The following is a 16,191-nucleotide window of genomic DNA, read 5'->3' on the forward strand; positions in this document are numbered from 1 at the left end:
ACATTACTGAAACTTGCTCATCTGACCATGCCCAGCTATTCATGATAGGAGCAGTGAACTGTGTCTTCTGCAGCTGTCAGCTATATCTAACTGCAGGCTGAGGCAAGATAAGTGCACTGTGACATCATGCTGCTGCAACTGTTCCTTCACCTTTCCCGTAAATAACATGATCATGCTGGATCATTCATTGGGCTGCCCAAGGCAAACTGGAGCTTCTCCATGCTGCAGGTGGAATCCATGGAAAATCAGGATGGGTGGCAACCCGTCTAGGGCCAGTTTTAAGGGCTTACACTCAAAGCTAATGAGTGAGCTCCCGGTGATACAGGATCAGGGCCTAAATGGGGAATCTGCTCTTCCTCACCTATGAGAGGTAGCTGTATGTGCAATCTCAAAGATTGTTCTGATGTGAGGCTGTGTGGGTGTGTGTGAGTATGTGCATGGGCCAGTGAATCCAAGCCACATACAGCGAGCGGGAGGTTGTTTGGTTTTAGTGTTCTTGGCTCCATAGGGGACCCCAGCTGAAGCAATGGGGAAGAACATGGACTTTATGTTTCAGATCCTCTGCTCCAAGGTGAAAAGAGAGCTTTGGGGGAAGAGGCATGTTACCCATGAAATAAAAGTATTCTACTTAACTGCCAGGGGGCAAATTTGTCACATACACATGGGAGATATATAGCACAGCTATGCATAGTCTTAACTCAGGAAGTTCCTTTGAGAGGAAATGTAGCCAAACTCCAAACCTGGAGACAATGGAATTTTCTGTGCCTGCGTCCTGTAGATAACTAACTGCTTGGTTTGCAAAATAACGCAAGGGGGGGGGGGGCGGCAAGTAGATGAACAATAAGGGGTCACAAGGAGGGCAGATATATGTAGCTTGCTAATTATGTATGGTAATGATAGCAAATTTTGGCCAATCATAGAGCGATAGATTATCATAGTCAACTGCATATAATGCTTTGGTGTAAGTGTTTTCTTTGTTCTTGCTGACTTATGAGCTCGAACCCAATTGCAATTGAAATAAACGGATCGCCCCTCCTGGGGCTCCTTGCTTGATTAACTGTGTCCGCCTCTCCTTATTCTTCAGCTGGAACGGACAGGAATTTCTATGACACCCACAAAGGAGAAGATCTGGAGGTGCTGAAGCAGCATGAAACATGTTCGCAGAACCATGTGCAGAATGTGGGGTAAGGAGCTCATTATATGCATCGTGCCTCTTGTAAAGGTCTCTTCATGTTTTTATTTGAGGAGATGAACAGATCATCGGGGTAAGATATGGAGAAGGTTGGGGGAAACAAGGGCTATTCTCCAGCTCCATATTTCCTCCTAGGTCAGCTTGTGCCTGATGCACTCACCCTGGCTAGCATTTCCAGGACCTTGAGACTAGGACATATGTGACCACAGGAGTGGCATTGACTAGCATGGAGGGAATTGAGACAGGGCCATTGTAGGTGAGGAAGGATGAGGGGTGGGGGAGGTGCATGGGGCAGCTAAAAAGACAAAGGAGATCTCAAACATCAGCTGATACAGCCAAACTGTCTCGGGTCTGTGATACCAGAGACTGGTTGTGTTGGATACTGCTGTAGGAGGCACATTCACGTGCAAATGGCCTGTGTGTGTGTGTGTATATATTGGGGTCTCCCCCCCAAAATGACTAAGGATAGTAGCAAACCTTCCCCTTCCCTGAAAACCTCCACCCTCCTTTCACTTCTTCATTATAAAATAAATGTAGCTATAGGTTTAAGTAAACTTTTTTTTAAAAGTTCCTTTCCCTCCACTAGGTGGCGCTGGTAGTTCTGAGCACAGTTGCAAGTGGCATGACATCTGGAGTCACACCTGATAGGTCTGTCCAAGGACAAGGCTCCCTTGGCTCCCAGTCTTTCCATAAAGGCATTTCTCGGTGGGTCACAGTAGCTTAGGGCTGTCATTTGGCCTGAGGCTGGAAAACATCCCCACGTGCCTGACCAGATTGGGCTCCACCACGTAGGCCCTCTCACCCTTGGTGCGCAACAGGGAGTAGAGTGCAGTGTCCTTGGCAAAGCCCCGACGGCAGTGCAGCTCCTGAAGGTAACCCAAGACACGGCGGGCGGAAGGGGCGGAGAACAGCATGGCGGGCGTGCAGCACTCGGTGACCGGCACCACGTTGTAGAGCACAGGGGCCAGCCGGCGCAGCTCCAGCAGGTAGTGGCGACCCACCAGCTCTGCTAGTGCCATGCTGTACAAGGCAAAGAACAGGACAATGGGCCAGGTAAGGCTTGGGCGGCCAGACACCCAGGAGTACAGAAAGCTCAGCAGGGGGCCCAGAAACATGCCCAGGCCGAGCCACTCCAGGATCCTCATGGGCTCCGGGTTGATATAGCGCTGAAGTCGCTCGGGATGGTACAACTTCAGGTAGAGGGCATCTTTAAGGTGTGGCTTTGAGAGCCGTGCCAGCAGCAGGTGCTGCAGGACAGGGAATATCTCCTCTTCGGGAACAGCATCGTCTTCCACCAGAAGGACGTACTCTGGACTGTAGGCCAAGAGCGACTGCTCCAGGCAGAAGGCGTAGTCCCGCTTCTCCTTCTCAAACTGGTTCACTGCGGCATCGGGGTCCTCCCAGTTTTTGTAGCGGCTGACCATTGCAAAGAAGTTACCCAACAGCCTGGCATCCTGGTGGCTGCCCGGGTCCTGCTCTACGTTACAGAGAAAGACCTGGTGGCTCCGGCAGTGAGGGCCACACTGCTGGAGGAGGCGGTGGAAGCGGGAAGCCACCTGCAGGACGTAGTGGAACTCATTCCGCCTCTGCACGGTGATGATGGTGATGAGCAGCCATGGTCTGAGGGCCTTGTCGCCTGAGATCTCCGAGGAGTTAGGAGTCCGCAGGTCCTCAAAGTAACGGAGGGCAGTCTGGCCATCCTCCTGGTTCTGCTTCAGGAACTCCTGGCTCATGGGGTTCAGATGCCAGTGGCGTAAGTAAAAATAGGAGTGGAGGAGCCGGTGGCAAATCAAGGGAGCCAACACGCCAAATGTCACCACAGTTAAGGTAAGGAGCTGAGTAATGGGACTGGAAAAACGGCACCACTTCCCATAGAGCCGCAGTCCTCGGAGGAGCATGGCTGCCGGATACAGGGTGTGGCCCCCCTGTGCTCATGCCCCAATTCATTCACTCCTCTGCTTCTGCTCGGAGTAGCAAGCCATCACTGGTGCAACATAAGTGAGGCCCAACCAATGCAGCCGACCTACAGGGAAAGAAGGAAACATTTAAAAACATGCACAAATCCACCAGTATCAAAGGAAGAACTTCCAGACCTAACAATCTGGTGAGAGCAAAAATCTATGATGAGCTCATGGGGAAATGAATGCCATGCCACTGAAGCAGCAGTGGGAAAAGGTCCCTAGGCATCATGCTCAATGGGTCCCATACTGGGACAGCATAAGAAATAATAGGGTGACTTATGAAGGAGTCCAGGGATCCTTCCTGAGTCGCTGAGCTCATTGGGGCTATTACATCACAAACAATGGCCAGAGAGTCCCATGAGATTGCTGGGGACTCTGATCTTGTTAGTAACATTATTATTATAGAAGCACGTAGAGGCCCCAACTGAGATTGGGACCCTACTGTATTGGGTGCTGTACATATACCTGTGTCTGCCTCAAAGAGCTTGCAATCTAAGTAGACAACTCAGACTCAGTGGAAGAATGCATTATTAACCCTATTGTCTAGATGAGGAACTGAGGCACGGAGAAATTACATGACTTGGTCAAGGTCACCCAGTGAGTGTGTGGCAGAGCCAAGATCTAAACCCAAATCTCCAGAGTCCCCGCCCAGTGCCATAACTAGAAGACCATACTTCCGGTCCCGATAGAAACATGTACTTCTCTTCTGTAGCTCATGATTTCACAAGTATTCTTCACTTCTCTGGGGTGCTGTGAGGCTTAATGCATTGTAGAGCCTGCTGGCAGTAAATGAATGTCTGAACCAGGCTCAGGCACGTAACCATGAATCTGCCCCTCCGTCTATTAAATCAAGCAATTCCGATCCCCTACTCCCAGGTTGCTCCCTCTTTCTGGACTACTTTGAAGAGGCAGATCAAGTCTCTCAAGCTGTGTCTACATTACAGCCCTTATAGCAGCACAGCTGTACCGCTGCAGCTGCGCCACTGTACGGTGTCCCGTGGAGCCGCTCTACACCGGTGGGAGAGAGCTCTTCCATTGGCATAATTAAACCACCCCAATGAATGGCGGCAGCTAGGTCAGCAGGGGAGCATCTCCCGCCAATACAGTGCTGTGCGCACCGGCACTTTTGTTGGCAAAACTTATGTCGGTCAGGGAGAAAAAGTTTTACCGACAAAAGTGCTAGTATAGACAAAGACTCAGGAGCAACTGGATGTATCTTCTGATTGAACAGTTAACTCAGATTTAGAATTAAGAGTTTGCATTAAACATTTGAATTAAAAGCTGAACCAATCAACCCCCTCTAACTTCCTAAAAATTAGTATTTGTCCATCTACTCTGCCCCACTCTTCTGGGCTGCCACTAGCCCACTCTTAACAGTCTCACTGCACCTAGTTTACACAAAGTTAGTGTAACCTTTGGGTGGGCTATAGTTCACTTCATTGCCCTTCTCCAGTGCCTAAAAAACCCCAACTCCCATAGAAAAGTAGCTGGAGACCCAGAGTTCAGGCTCTAAGGATTTTCAGCAAGGATTGCACAGGGTTAACCTCCCCACATTCAACTCCGCAAAGGAACTAAAGAAATGAATTTAATTAAATAACTTTATCAAATCTTATGGTAAAGAAACAAATAATCTAATTTTTACAGCATAACATTCCTATTTTATAATCCATAGACATTACCTTCAGTTATACATAAACATAAACAAAGAAAACAAATTAAAATCTGAACAGTTCAGTCCCCACAGAAACACAGTGAGAAGAAACTGGAAGTTCCCACTTAGGTTTTGTTCACCTAAATCTCAGTTAGAGTCTTTGATCACCAAACCTATCAATCTGCTGAATCTAAAACAACATCTTCCCTCCCCTGGCTTGTAGGAACCTTCAGCTGGAATCCGCGCAGACTCTTCCTCTGCTGAAATCACTGCTAGCTGGTCAGCTGACTGATTAACCAACCACTCACTTAAGTGTTTAGATTTAAACAAAACCGTTACAAGAAAATACAAAACTGAGAATAGTAAAATAGAAATGACTCTTTCCTCATTACTACATTTAAAGAAAAGTTGGTGAACCGCACTAGTTGAGACAATTTAACTAGAACCGTTTGGCTAAAATCAAAACAACATTCAAAGTGTACATTTAAAATAGAAGTTCTTTTTCCCTCCCAATTTCCCCTGGCTATAATTAGCACTGCCCAGGCTTCCCCATTGGAGGGTAACAATATCCCTAACCTGCTGCAAAGTGCTTCAGAGTTAGGGCCAACAGCCTGCTTCCTGCTCCTGGCTCAGCTTCTCCCAACTCACACAGGGCACGTGTTGGCCCTTTGTACAGCAGCTGCGCTGACTGCTCCCCCTCACAGAGTCTGACCCCAGCAACAGGGAACCTATTGGAGCAGACCCAACACTACCGTCCCCACTCAATTCCAGAAGCTTCTGGATGTGGAGTGCTTAATCTGCCTAGCAACAGTGACCCAGACACAGCTCACTCCTACCTCCCCACAGTGGGTCTCTTAAGGAGATATCTCCCTATTAGGCACATGGGTTACATTAGCACATGTAGCTGCTCAGTGGGTAGCAGTAATTTTCCTTTCTAATTGCCCTTTTGACACTTCTTTATACTTTCCTTCTCTGTCCTTTAACTGGCTTTCCTCCCATACTCTTCTCTTTGACTCTGCATTTTTTCTGCTTCCTGTGAGCCTAATTCTTGTACCACAGCTCTCTTCTCCAGTGGAGGAGTTCCTGCTGGGGCTGCTGCACTGTTTGCTATCTTCTCCTCTCACCTATTGTTAAATCTCAGTTAACCTCCCAGGTCTAACTTCTGTTACTCACACCCTTGCCATGTGATGTAACTAACATTCTGCTTGAGGCTTGATGCTGGGGGCTCTTTTGCACCCTCCTGTTAATTAGTGTTGTTCCCTCGTTTGCTCCAGCCCTGCTGTGAGATGCTAGAGGAGCATTGGTTTCATGGTCATCTAACTCCCCATCACAGACAGGCTATGATACCAGTTTCCGTACACACTGATCTTCCTTTTTCCTCCTGGGATGGGCACCAGAATCTTGGAGACTGAATGATTTTGCCCAGGAAGCATCAGTGCCCTGTGAGCAGCAGAAGGTGCTAGCTGAACTTTGATGCATAGTTTTGGAGGAGACAGGGCTTGGTAGCACTTGCCCATCCCAGAAGAGAGTGGGGTTAGAGGTGGGGATGCTGTCTGCCAGAAAGTCTGACCAGGATCGGTCAGTCGCTATAGGGATGGGTCAGTTGTTATTGAGCACACAACGGGCCTAATTCTGGGCCCACGTTGTGACTCCAGCCAGCGCGATAGTCACTGGATTTGCAGTGTTTACTGTGAAGATGGTTACTTCCTGCAGCATAAATACCGGTAGCACTTTGACATCCTTAGATGAAAGGCCTTATATTGGTATAAGTGCAAAATATGATGGATTTATCCCACCTCTGTTTGTTTTTTCTGGCTTTGTTTCAGACCATGCTCCCTCTCACTGCAGGATAGTAAAGAACTCCTGGCTAGACAATGACATTACAGTTCTGTGTCACTCCATAATTCGTGACAGTGCATGGACCATGAGATGGAACTGCAGGGACTCTGGCTGATTTCTTCATTGGCGGTTCTTCCCTTCTCTGATAACCGGGTTTTGTTTTATGTATAACCTATTGTGTTGAATGTATGAGCTTTGCAAGAGTATTAGAGCAGAGAGTTGTACTCTGCATATGGGCCCAGGGTCCTCAGGACTCAGGGCAAGTGGACCCGAAGGCCCAAGGACACTAGGGACTTGAGGTCCACTTCTGAAGCTATCTTAGGCTAATTTGGTGAATGTACTGCCCCTGCTCCTCAGTTTGTCAGGTGCAGTGGTGAAAGGAGCACTTCCATGAAGGGCCGGATGCTGCAAAGCCTCACTCGCACAAGTACATGGATGAGGGCCCATTGATATCAGCAGGGCCGCTTGTGTCTGTAAGGCCCTGCAGGATCAGGACCTGCATCTGTGGGTGGGGAGCACAATCAATGGTGGCATTAACATTCTCACAGTAGGAGGAGGAAATCAGGCTCCCTCCAGTGAACAAACTGGAAGCCAGCACTGGAGGAGCTGTGGGCCCGCAGCAAGCTGTTCTGGCTCTGTAGTTTTCAGGAACACATACTTGGGTGCTAGGAAATCCCTGTCTGAGCAGGTCCCTGCCCCCAAAGATGAGCATTATCTGAGGGTGGCGTGTCTGAAGCAGGGAAGAGCAGGATGTGGATGCCACCTATTCTTCACACACCCTTCAGGAGAGGCATCTTTGAACTATTTGGGAGAGAGAGGAATGCAGGACTGGCTGCCAGCTCAACAGATGCTTGGATGGAACACAGTTTGGTGAATCAGAGGTACCCCGACACCTGTGCCCTTGCATAGGGTCTCGCTGTCTTGGATCCTTGCTATGCACACACAGCCAGTCATCAGGGTGCCACCCCCAGATTGCTGTACCTGCAGGTCACCCCAGAGATGCTTGCAATTCCCTGTCTTTCTCCTGGCCTGGAAAGTTGTGTTGTGGCTCCATCTACTGACTTCCTGTTCACATAGCAGGAGTAGAAGGGTCACCAAGACATAAACAGGTGAAGGAGGGGAATTACCACAACTTGTGGGACTGGTGCACAGCCAGATGGGAGCAGAGAGGCGGTTTCCTGGGTATGTAGAGATGCGGGACTCAAGTCAAATGGACAAAGAACTAGACCGGCCCCATCATCTCTATAATGGCCTGCCAAAGGCTAGCAGGCCCTTTAAGGAAAATCAGCCTCAGCCTTGCCTGTTACTTAGCAGTTACCCCCCAGCAGATCCTGATCTGGTGGCTTAATTACCAGTAATGACCCCAGCTGGGAAAGGGTCAGGGAGGACTACCTAGAGAAAGGGGAAATCTAGGACAGAGGAGCAATAGAAGTGCCAGCTCTCTGGGAATAGCCTGGTGAAGGCAGGGTAGAGAGAACCACAGGGAGCAGGAGAGTCTCTAAGAAGCAGGGAGGTCCCTGGTAGAAGTTACCAGAGTCCCCAGGAAGGGGAGGAAGTGGGGAAAAAAGCCTAGGAGGTAGTGCTGAGTCAAAGGAGCAAAGAAATAACTCTGCAGTGCCCAGGAGCTGGGGTGAAAAGCAGAGAACTTCAATACAGCTTGAGAGGGACAGAAGGAGCTCTGTTTGGGGGTTGGCGTGGAGTCTTTAGCTGGAAAGAGACAGAACTGCAAAGAGAGGACCTGGCTGGAAGGCTGGGCCATGAAAGATGAAGACAGAAATAGGCCATTGCAGAGCCAAAGAAGTGATCAACTGGGGTGCTAGAAATGGACACTCTCTGCCCCCCCTCCCCAAAAGCCAGGGGGTGCTACAATGGTGAGTGGAACCGCTTAAATGGCCAGATCCCAAAGGTCAGGGTTGTTGGAGTCCGCACTTTTTAGAGATTGGTTCTGGTCCCACTCTCGGGCATTAACCTGGATGTAGACTCTCATTTCAGGCTCTTCTCTACTTATTAGAATGCTTCATATTTTGGCATTACCCCCATTTTTCAGATGTGTTATCAATGTTCTCACTGAAATACTCATTTTACAGTTCTCTATGTAATCTCCCTTAAGAGTTTAGTGATATTTGTGGTGGACTTTAAATGCATTTTCAGTAAAATATTTATCCAGGGCATGACTGGATTTTGTAATTTTTTTAAACCCTCCCCCACGTACAATGGCTGTATGTTTTTGTTGTAACAGTGTAAATGCTTTCAACTGATACTACTCTTTTAAAGCGCTACAGGAGTGTGTATATCAGTTTCAGCTTATGATAGATTTCTTGTCTGAACGCTTAGCTGAAAAATATAACTTGACCTCACTCGCTTTTTTAGGGACCATCAGCCCCATGACTCAACATCCTTCCAGAGATGTGGCACTGCGTACAAATCAAATCCCCTTCCCGTATTTATCGTATCCCCATTTACTCTGAACTACATTGTGCCACTCAGGCACAGCCTGAAGTCAAGGGGGAGTAAAGCTTCCACACTGCCCCTGTGGTAGCTCAGAGACACCCTGCCTAGCAGGAGTGCGGTTGTGCTGGGGGGTGGAGGAAGGAAGACATATGTGACACCCCTCTTCAGGGTGCAGCATATTCTCCTCTGTATTGGTGTGGAGGGGTGGACAGCCATGGTTCTGCCGCCTCCACGCCTGCTCCGTGGGGAGCCCACGTATAGTCACCACAACAGAGGGATTCCTTACTTCCCACTATGTGCTCATGTAAAACAAGGCCACAATCTAGTCCTTTACCATTAAATGGCACCTTGGGTAATCCCACTCTGCCACCCTAAAATTTGTTCACTGGAAAAGCTATTCTTCCATTCCTCTCCTACCATAACAAAACCTGTTCTCCAAAGTCACTGCTTTAGAGTTCCACCTGAAAGTGACCACACTTCCTGATGAGCTCTCTTTGGGAACCATTTTGACTCAAGCGGCTAGCCAAAGTTTGGGGCCCTGGGCATGTTCCAGGTAGGAGTAGAAATTGGTGACAGACTGGTATTTCTCTGATGCAGTTTTGTTTATTTACACAGAATGTACAGAGTCCTGTGTCTCTGAACACAGTAGGAATCAAATAGTAAGAAACAACTTCTTTTGCTAACAGAACCAAGAATAATCTTCTCCGCCTGTGCTCCTGACCCAAAAACCTGTCCTCATGCTTCTTCAAGGGTCAGACACTGTGCTTTCAGCCGCTCCTTCTGTCGGACTCTCCTAGTTTATTTTCTGTTCTGTCTACACACATGCCCACATGCAAACCTCCCCAAAACAATATTCAGCAAAAGCTCCTGAGTGGGTTCATATACACTAAAAACTCAGAGTTACGCATACCTTGTGAATGGAGGTTGTTCGTAATTCTGAACAAAACATTATGGTTGTTCTTTCAAAAGTTTACAACTGAACATAGTCTTAATACAGCTTTGAAACTTTACTATGCAGAAGAAAACCATCTTATTTTAAATGAAACAAGCACAGAAAGTTTCCTTACCTTGTCAAATCTTTTTTTTAAACTTTTCCCCCTTTTTATTTAGCAGTTTACATTTAACACAGTACTGTACTGCATTTGGGTTTTTTTGTTTGTGGGTTGTTTGTTTTGTTTTTTGTCATTGCTACTGTCCAAATGAGGTGTGTGGTTGACCGGTCACTTTGTAACTCTGGTGTTCATAACTCTGAGGTTCTACTGTACTCCTTTTGTCTTAGGCGAGGGCTTTTCCTTACTGTTATGTTAATTGAAGGCTATGTTCACACCTATCAAACTTAGTGAGGTTTTAACTCTACTTAAACAAGGTTTCACCCAGCTCATAATATGTAGACCCTCAGGATAGAAGGTGTTATGGAAATATCAGCTGTTAGGATTACAGAGGTGTGCAGCAATGTGTGGTTGTGTCTCATGGGAAAGTCTGACTTGTGCCCTGCTCCTGCAATGACACCCATGTGAGCAGAATCTTGCATCTACACCAAGCCCCCGGGCATCACAGGAGGTTCAAGGTCCACTTACATGGGATTCAATTGCAGGTTTAGGGCCTAGCAGCTCTAACTACTAACCCACTTTGCTAGAGACAGATGAGTTCTGTCTGTGGGGTGGTATTTTTAGTGTGGTGATTTAAGCAGAAGTCAGGTGGTTAAAACCCATTGAAATATAAAGAACTTTTAGAGGTAAACAGTTGCGGCTACACCTGCAAAGACCCTGCTGGCAGACCAGCTTAAACCCATAAGAAAAATAGAGAGTTCCCTTTGTTCTCTCTCCCACTTCATGTACCACTTTACACCATCAGCGAGGTCAGAGGTGAGCAAACTACGGCCCGCAGGCCACATCCAGCCCGCGGGACCCTCCTGCCCGGCCCCTGAGCTCCTGGTCCAGGAGGCTAGCCCCCGGCCCCTCCCCTGATGTTCCCCCTCCCCCACAGCCTCAGCTCGCCCCGCCGCCAGCGCAATGCTCTGAGCTGTGGGCTGCGAGCTTTTGCCAGACAGCACAGCTGCAGAGCCACGGCCTGACTCGGTGCTCTGTGCTGCGTGGTGGTGTGGCTGGGTCCAGCCGGGCAGCGCGGCTGCCTGTCCTGGTGCTCCAGGCAGGGCAGTAAGGGGGCAGGGAGCGGGGGGGGGTTGGATAGAGGGCAGGGGAGTTCAGGGTGGTGGTGGTCAGGGGAAGGGGGTGGATAGGGGTTGGGGGCGGTCAGAGGGCAGGGAACGGGGGCAGGGGTGGGGGGTCAGTCAGGAAAGAGGGGGGGTTGGATGGGGTGGTGGGAGGTCTGGGGGCTGTCAGGGGACAGGGAACGGGGGGTTGGATGGGGCAGGAGTCCTGGGGGGGCCCCCCATCAGGGGACAGGGGGGATGGATGGGGCAAGAGTCCTGGGGGGGCTGTCAGGGGGCAAGAAGCAGGAGGGGGTCAGATAGGGGGCGGGACCAGGTCATGCCTGGCTGTTTGGGGAGGCCCAGCCTCCCCTAACTGGCCCTCCATATAATTTTGGAAATCGGATGCAGCCCTAGGCCAAAAAGTTTGCCCGCCCCTGAGCTAGGTATATTACAGGGGTTTCAAGTTCTGCTGGAGCCTCGGGTCTCAAGCATTGCTAGAGACAAGATACTGGACTACGAGGACTACTGGTCTGACCTAGTATAGAAACTCCCACCCTAAATTCCGATAGGCTGGAGATTAGTCGGGAGAGATCATTTTCGGGCCAGATTTTCTGAAGAGCTCAGCACCCAATTGCTCCCACTGAGAGTAATGGGATCTGTTGGGTGCTGAGCACTCGTGAAAAATCTGGCCATTTAATTTAGTGACGACTGAGCTGTTATAACAAATTAGGCCTTCACTGCAAAACTCTATTTACAAATACAAGAACTAAAATATCTCTGAGGCAGCAGCACTCTATCTTAGCTAGAGACTGGTCAGTTAAATGTAGCCTGTGAATGACTGCTATCCGCTGTCACACTGCTCTCTGGCCCTCATCATCCACTTCAACCAGTCTTGAAAATGGTTGTCATGCTGATGTAGACAAACCTAAAGCATGACTGACCCCTGCTAGAGTTAGCGATTAGCCAGGCTGGCTTATGGCAGGTGTTGAACTTGTTTGGCTTAGTCTGCAACAGTGGGACAGTCATTTCCCACACCAGTCAGAAAGAGCCATGCTTTGTCCAAGCTGGTTTGTTTCTTAGCCTAGACAAGTGCATGAAGATTGACGGAGAAGAATTAAACGTTGTTTACCTCTGTTTGAACAGGCTTACTGAAAGAGAGTACCGAAAAAGGAAGGTGAAACCAGAGTCAAGCTGTTAAATAAGTGAGAGTAAATGGGTATGGTAGCCAGAGGTTACCCTTACAATTTGCCCTGAAGAAACTATGCCATCCCCGGAGCAGACCAACCACCGAATTATGACTCCGTTATAATTCCTTCCCTGTTACCGCCTTTGCTTCAGGGGTAAAGTTAATCTGCTTTCCTCTTGGCCAAAAAGCTCCTCCATGCTGGCTTAGCTCTGCTGATTAGCACATTGGAGGCAGTGGGGTTCTGACTCTCCGTCCCGGAGGGGTGGGGCTCCAGCTCTCAATGCCCCATAATGCCCCACTTCAGTCAGAGTAAATGCACCTGGTGAGGATGCATCCTGCCAACAGAAGGAGCACAGTGTGGACACGAAGAGCAGATTCAATTACTGCGGTGGCTGTAGGTCGACCTACCTTAAGTCGACTTAATTTTGTAGTGTATTCTTTTTTATTCAGGACATATCTACAAGGACTTTTCATTAGAGATAGGCTGGGAACTTCCCCAAGCCTGGAACATGGGGGTTGATTTGGGCTCATCTCTCTTTTAATATAAATACAGATGCAAATTTTATTCTCAAATCACATATGGAGGCCCTCGTATCATTTGCTCTGCACTACAGGAATTTCAGACCTACAGGTGACTTCCTCTCCCTGGTGTTATCATCGTCATTTGTATGATGTAGCAACTAGAGGCCCCGACTGAGATTGGAGCCCCCTTGTACTAGGCACTGTACATAAATATAGGAAGAGACAAGCCCTGCCCTGAAGAGCTTGCTGCCTAAATAGACAAAACCCAACAGACAAAAGGTAGGAGGGGAATCAGAAGGGTGTAGAGGGGAAATGACTTGTCCAGGATCACACAGGGTGAGGAGCTGTTCCTACCACCCTGCACCCCGGGCATTTAACACTCATTACTAGCAAAACCTCTGCATTAGCCACATGCATGGCAGTACAGCTCCCCATTCCCTTGCCTTGAGTGGTTGGGCTGGGGGGCAAAACAGTAGAATGGCGTCATCACTGCACCGCTCAGGAAACGCTGCACCCAGGGGTGAAAGTAAGATAAGGGACTTACTGGTACGCCGGAGTCCTCAGCAGGGGCGTGGCCTCCTCCGGAAGAGGCGGAGCCTTTAAATCAAGATTTAAAGGCCCCAGGACTCTGGCTAGGAGCCCTGGGGCCTTTAAATCACCCCCAGAGCTACCAGCTGCAGAGGCTGCTGGGAGCCCAGGAGCAATTTAAAGGGCCCAGGGCTCTGGCTGCCGCTACAGCAGCGGGGAGCCCCGGGCCCTTTAAATCGCCGCCCAAGCCCCGCTGCCGGAGCCACGGGGTAGCAGCAGCAGGGCTCCAGCGGTGATTTAAAGGGTCAGGGGCTCTGGCCACTGCGGAGAGCCCTGGGCCCTTTAAATCGCCAGCCTGGGGAAGCTTACCAGCTTACTTTCACCTCTGGCTGCACCTTTATTGCCTCTCAGTTATCTAAAAACAGCCTCAGGCACACACTTCCTTGTGATCAAAGGCCGTTGCTGATAAGTCTGAAAGTTTCCAGCCAGGACAGATCAGCAGCACAATAAAAATGTAGCAGGTGTGAACCAGAGGATCCAGATTCCAGCCAGTGTTCAGAGGCAAACATTAGTCACTTATTTTGAACGAGACAGTTGAAGATCTTAAGCAGCATTAACTCATTTTCTTTGTACTCAACTCAGAAGGATTCAGAGCTCTGTGGGCAGCCTTTCCCTGAGCATGAAACAAGCTCTGTACCACCACCACCACCCCCTGCAAGAAGTGACTGCAAATGTGATGCTACTGGCTCTAGGACAGAGCGCTGATCGATTTAGGCCCATCCCTACAGCTGGTAAGGGCGGGTGAATGGGAAAAATAGAGCAGCTGGAAAATATGTCGTGTGCGCACACATATTTTACACACACCTCATTTGAGAGGCAACAAAGCAGCAGGCTTTGACTAATGGTAAAGGGGACCAGCTTGTTCCCCTGTCCTCCCAGCAAATGCTAGCTGAGGTGTTGAACCACTGTGCATTTATGGCAGTTCAGAAGTTGTGCATGACGCCATCTTCCCAGCAACTTTAGAGAGAGCCATCACCAGTAGTTCCGGTTACAAATACTTCACCCGCCCCCCACCCACACACACACACAGAGTTATTAAGAATATACACAATGTTGTACCATACAATCATTGTGGCTGCAGACTTCCTATGCAACAATTTTTAAACATCTCATATTTCAGCCCTTGTTTTTCCCAGTGCTTCCTTCTCCTTCTGGAGAGTTGCCAGGTAGCAGGATGTGACCCTCAAGCACTGATCGCTTGGGATTAATGGCAGTTACCTTGGTGATGATGGTCAAAGAGGAGGGAGTGTCAGCTGAGCTGATTCTCGCCCTCACCCCTTCCCCTTCTCTCCCAAGGCAACTGAGCCAGGAGCCACAGATGTTATTTAGCTGTCAACAGGCAGAAAGCTCCTTGCAGGAAATTCGGGCTCTGTTCACTCAGACTGACTTAAGGAATCATTTTGGGAAGCTGTCACTTGCTTCCTTACATTAGATCTTCATTAAATTTTCCTCCAGAAGGCTTGTTCTTCCATGCCCTGACCACTATCCATTTCCCCTGCTTTACACCACTCCTGGCCACCAACCTTCTAGCAAGCACAGGGTTGTAGCCCACGAAAGCTTATGCTCTAATAAATTTGTTAGTCTCTAAGGTGCCACAAGTACTCCTGTTCTTTTTGCGGATACAGACTAACACGGCTGCTACTCCAAAAAACATCCATCTTGTCCCTGCAGGGGCTTCCACCGCTCCTCTTCCCCTGCCCCAGCGATCAGAACGCACTGCAGTTCATTCCCAGAAGGACAGTCCCTCTATAGATCAGGTTTCAGAGTAGCAGCCGTGTTAGTCTGTATCCGCAAAAAGTATAGATCTTAATTCAAGGAAAACAGCTCTTTGCAACCATTAAGTTTCTGCCTCCCCCTCCCTCCCCCGCCCAACCCTCTGCTAATGTCTCCCCCACAGGAACTGTACAGTTGGCAGGAGCAAAATATAATGTTTTCGGACTAGATAGTGCCTTTCACCTGAGAAATCAATGGTCCTTTTGAGATCATTAAGCCTCCTGGCACCCCAGTATAAAAATAACAAAAATCAAACTCACCATAGCAGCAAAAGCCATAACGGAAAAACAGCACAGAAGCTGGGCTGGAAATTACAGGAAGAAGGAATTACCCGTTTTCCCATCTGGATTCTTGCCCAGCATGTAGAGAAGGAAAGAGCTAGTAATCCTGAAAACCTGAGCCGCTGGCTTTATGTAAATCCTGGGTGTCACCCCTTTCCTTTTCAATGCTCCCTAGCAGCACAATATTCCACCCTCCATGCTTCTTGCTCTGCTATCCATGTTATCTTGTTGCTCTCTTCTCGCCTGCAGGTCCCCTCCTCCTCTCTCTCAGGCCAGGAGGGTGGGATTAAACAAGGCACCTAAAACCAAACATGTGACCACATAAACAACAGAGAGAGAGAGAGAGACACCAAAAACGAGAGGGAAAGAAGAGGTGTGAAAGAATGAGAGGAAAAATAACTAGGACAAATGTCAACAAAGCCAAGGACTGAGCTCCTGTTGCAGCCAGACTGGCGGATTTCTGCTATGGTCCATTAACATTGCAGTAGGACTGATGAAATGTTAACCCCTTCACTGTTGGAGACAGCTGCAATTCCCTGTTCTGGCTGGTAATCCAGTCAGATTACCCCCTACTTGCCCTTTTCCTACTCTGGAC

The 16,191-nt window shown here is 48.9% G+C and overlaps 1 protein-coding gene across 2 annotated transcripts; it reads right to left on the minus strand.

The window, feature by feature from the left end:
- Positions 1-979: 979 nt before the first annotated feature.
- Positions 980-15,844, minus strand: LOC113404969 (transmembrane protein 246-like). 2 transcript variants are annotated; one of them, XM_026646441.1, is made up of 2 exons: positions 15,647-15,844; positions 980-3,215 (listed from the first exon to the last, which is right to left on the minus strand). In XM_026646441.1, exon 2 carries the CDS (start codon positions 3,088-3,090, stop codon positions 1,903-1,905), a length of 1,188 nt encoding a protein of 395 aa, XP_026502226.1. In that variant the 5' UTR covers positions 3,091-3,215; positions 15,647-15,844; the 3' UTR covers positions 980-1,902. The 2 variants fall into 2 exon arrangements, with proteins under 2 accessions (XP_026502226.1, XP_026502225.1); XM_026646440.1 differs by having other exon boundaries at positions 15,576-15,653.
- Between the last annotated feature and the right edge of the window lie 347 nt (positions 15,845-16,191).

Source organism: Terrapene carolina, unplaced genomic scaffold, assembly GCF_002925995.2.
Source record: "Terrapene carolina triunguis isolate 2854851 unplaced genomic scaffold, T_m_triunguis-2.0 Scaffold35022, whole genome shotgun sequence".
Taxonomy (NCBI): domain Eukaryota; kingdom Metazoa; phylum Chordata; order Testudines; family Emydidae; genus Terrapene; species Terrapene triunguis.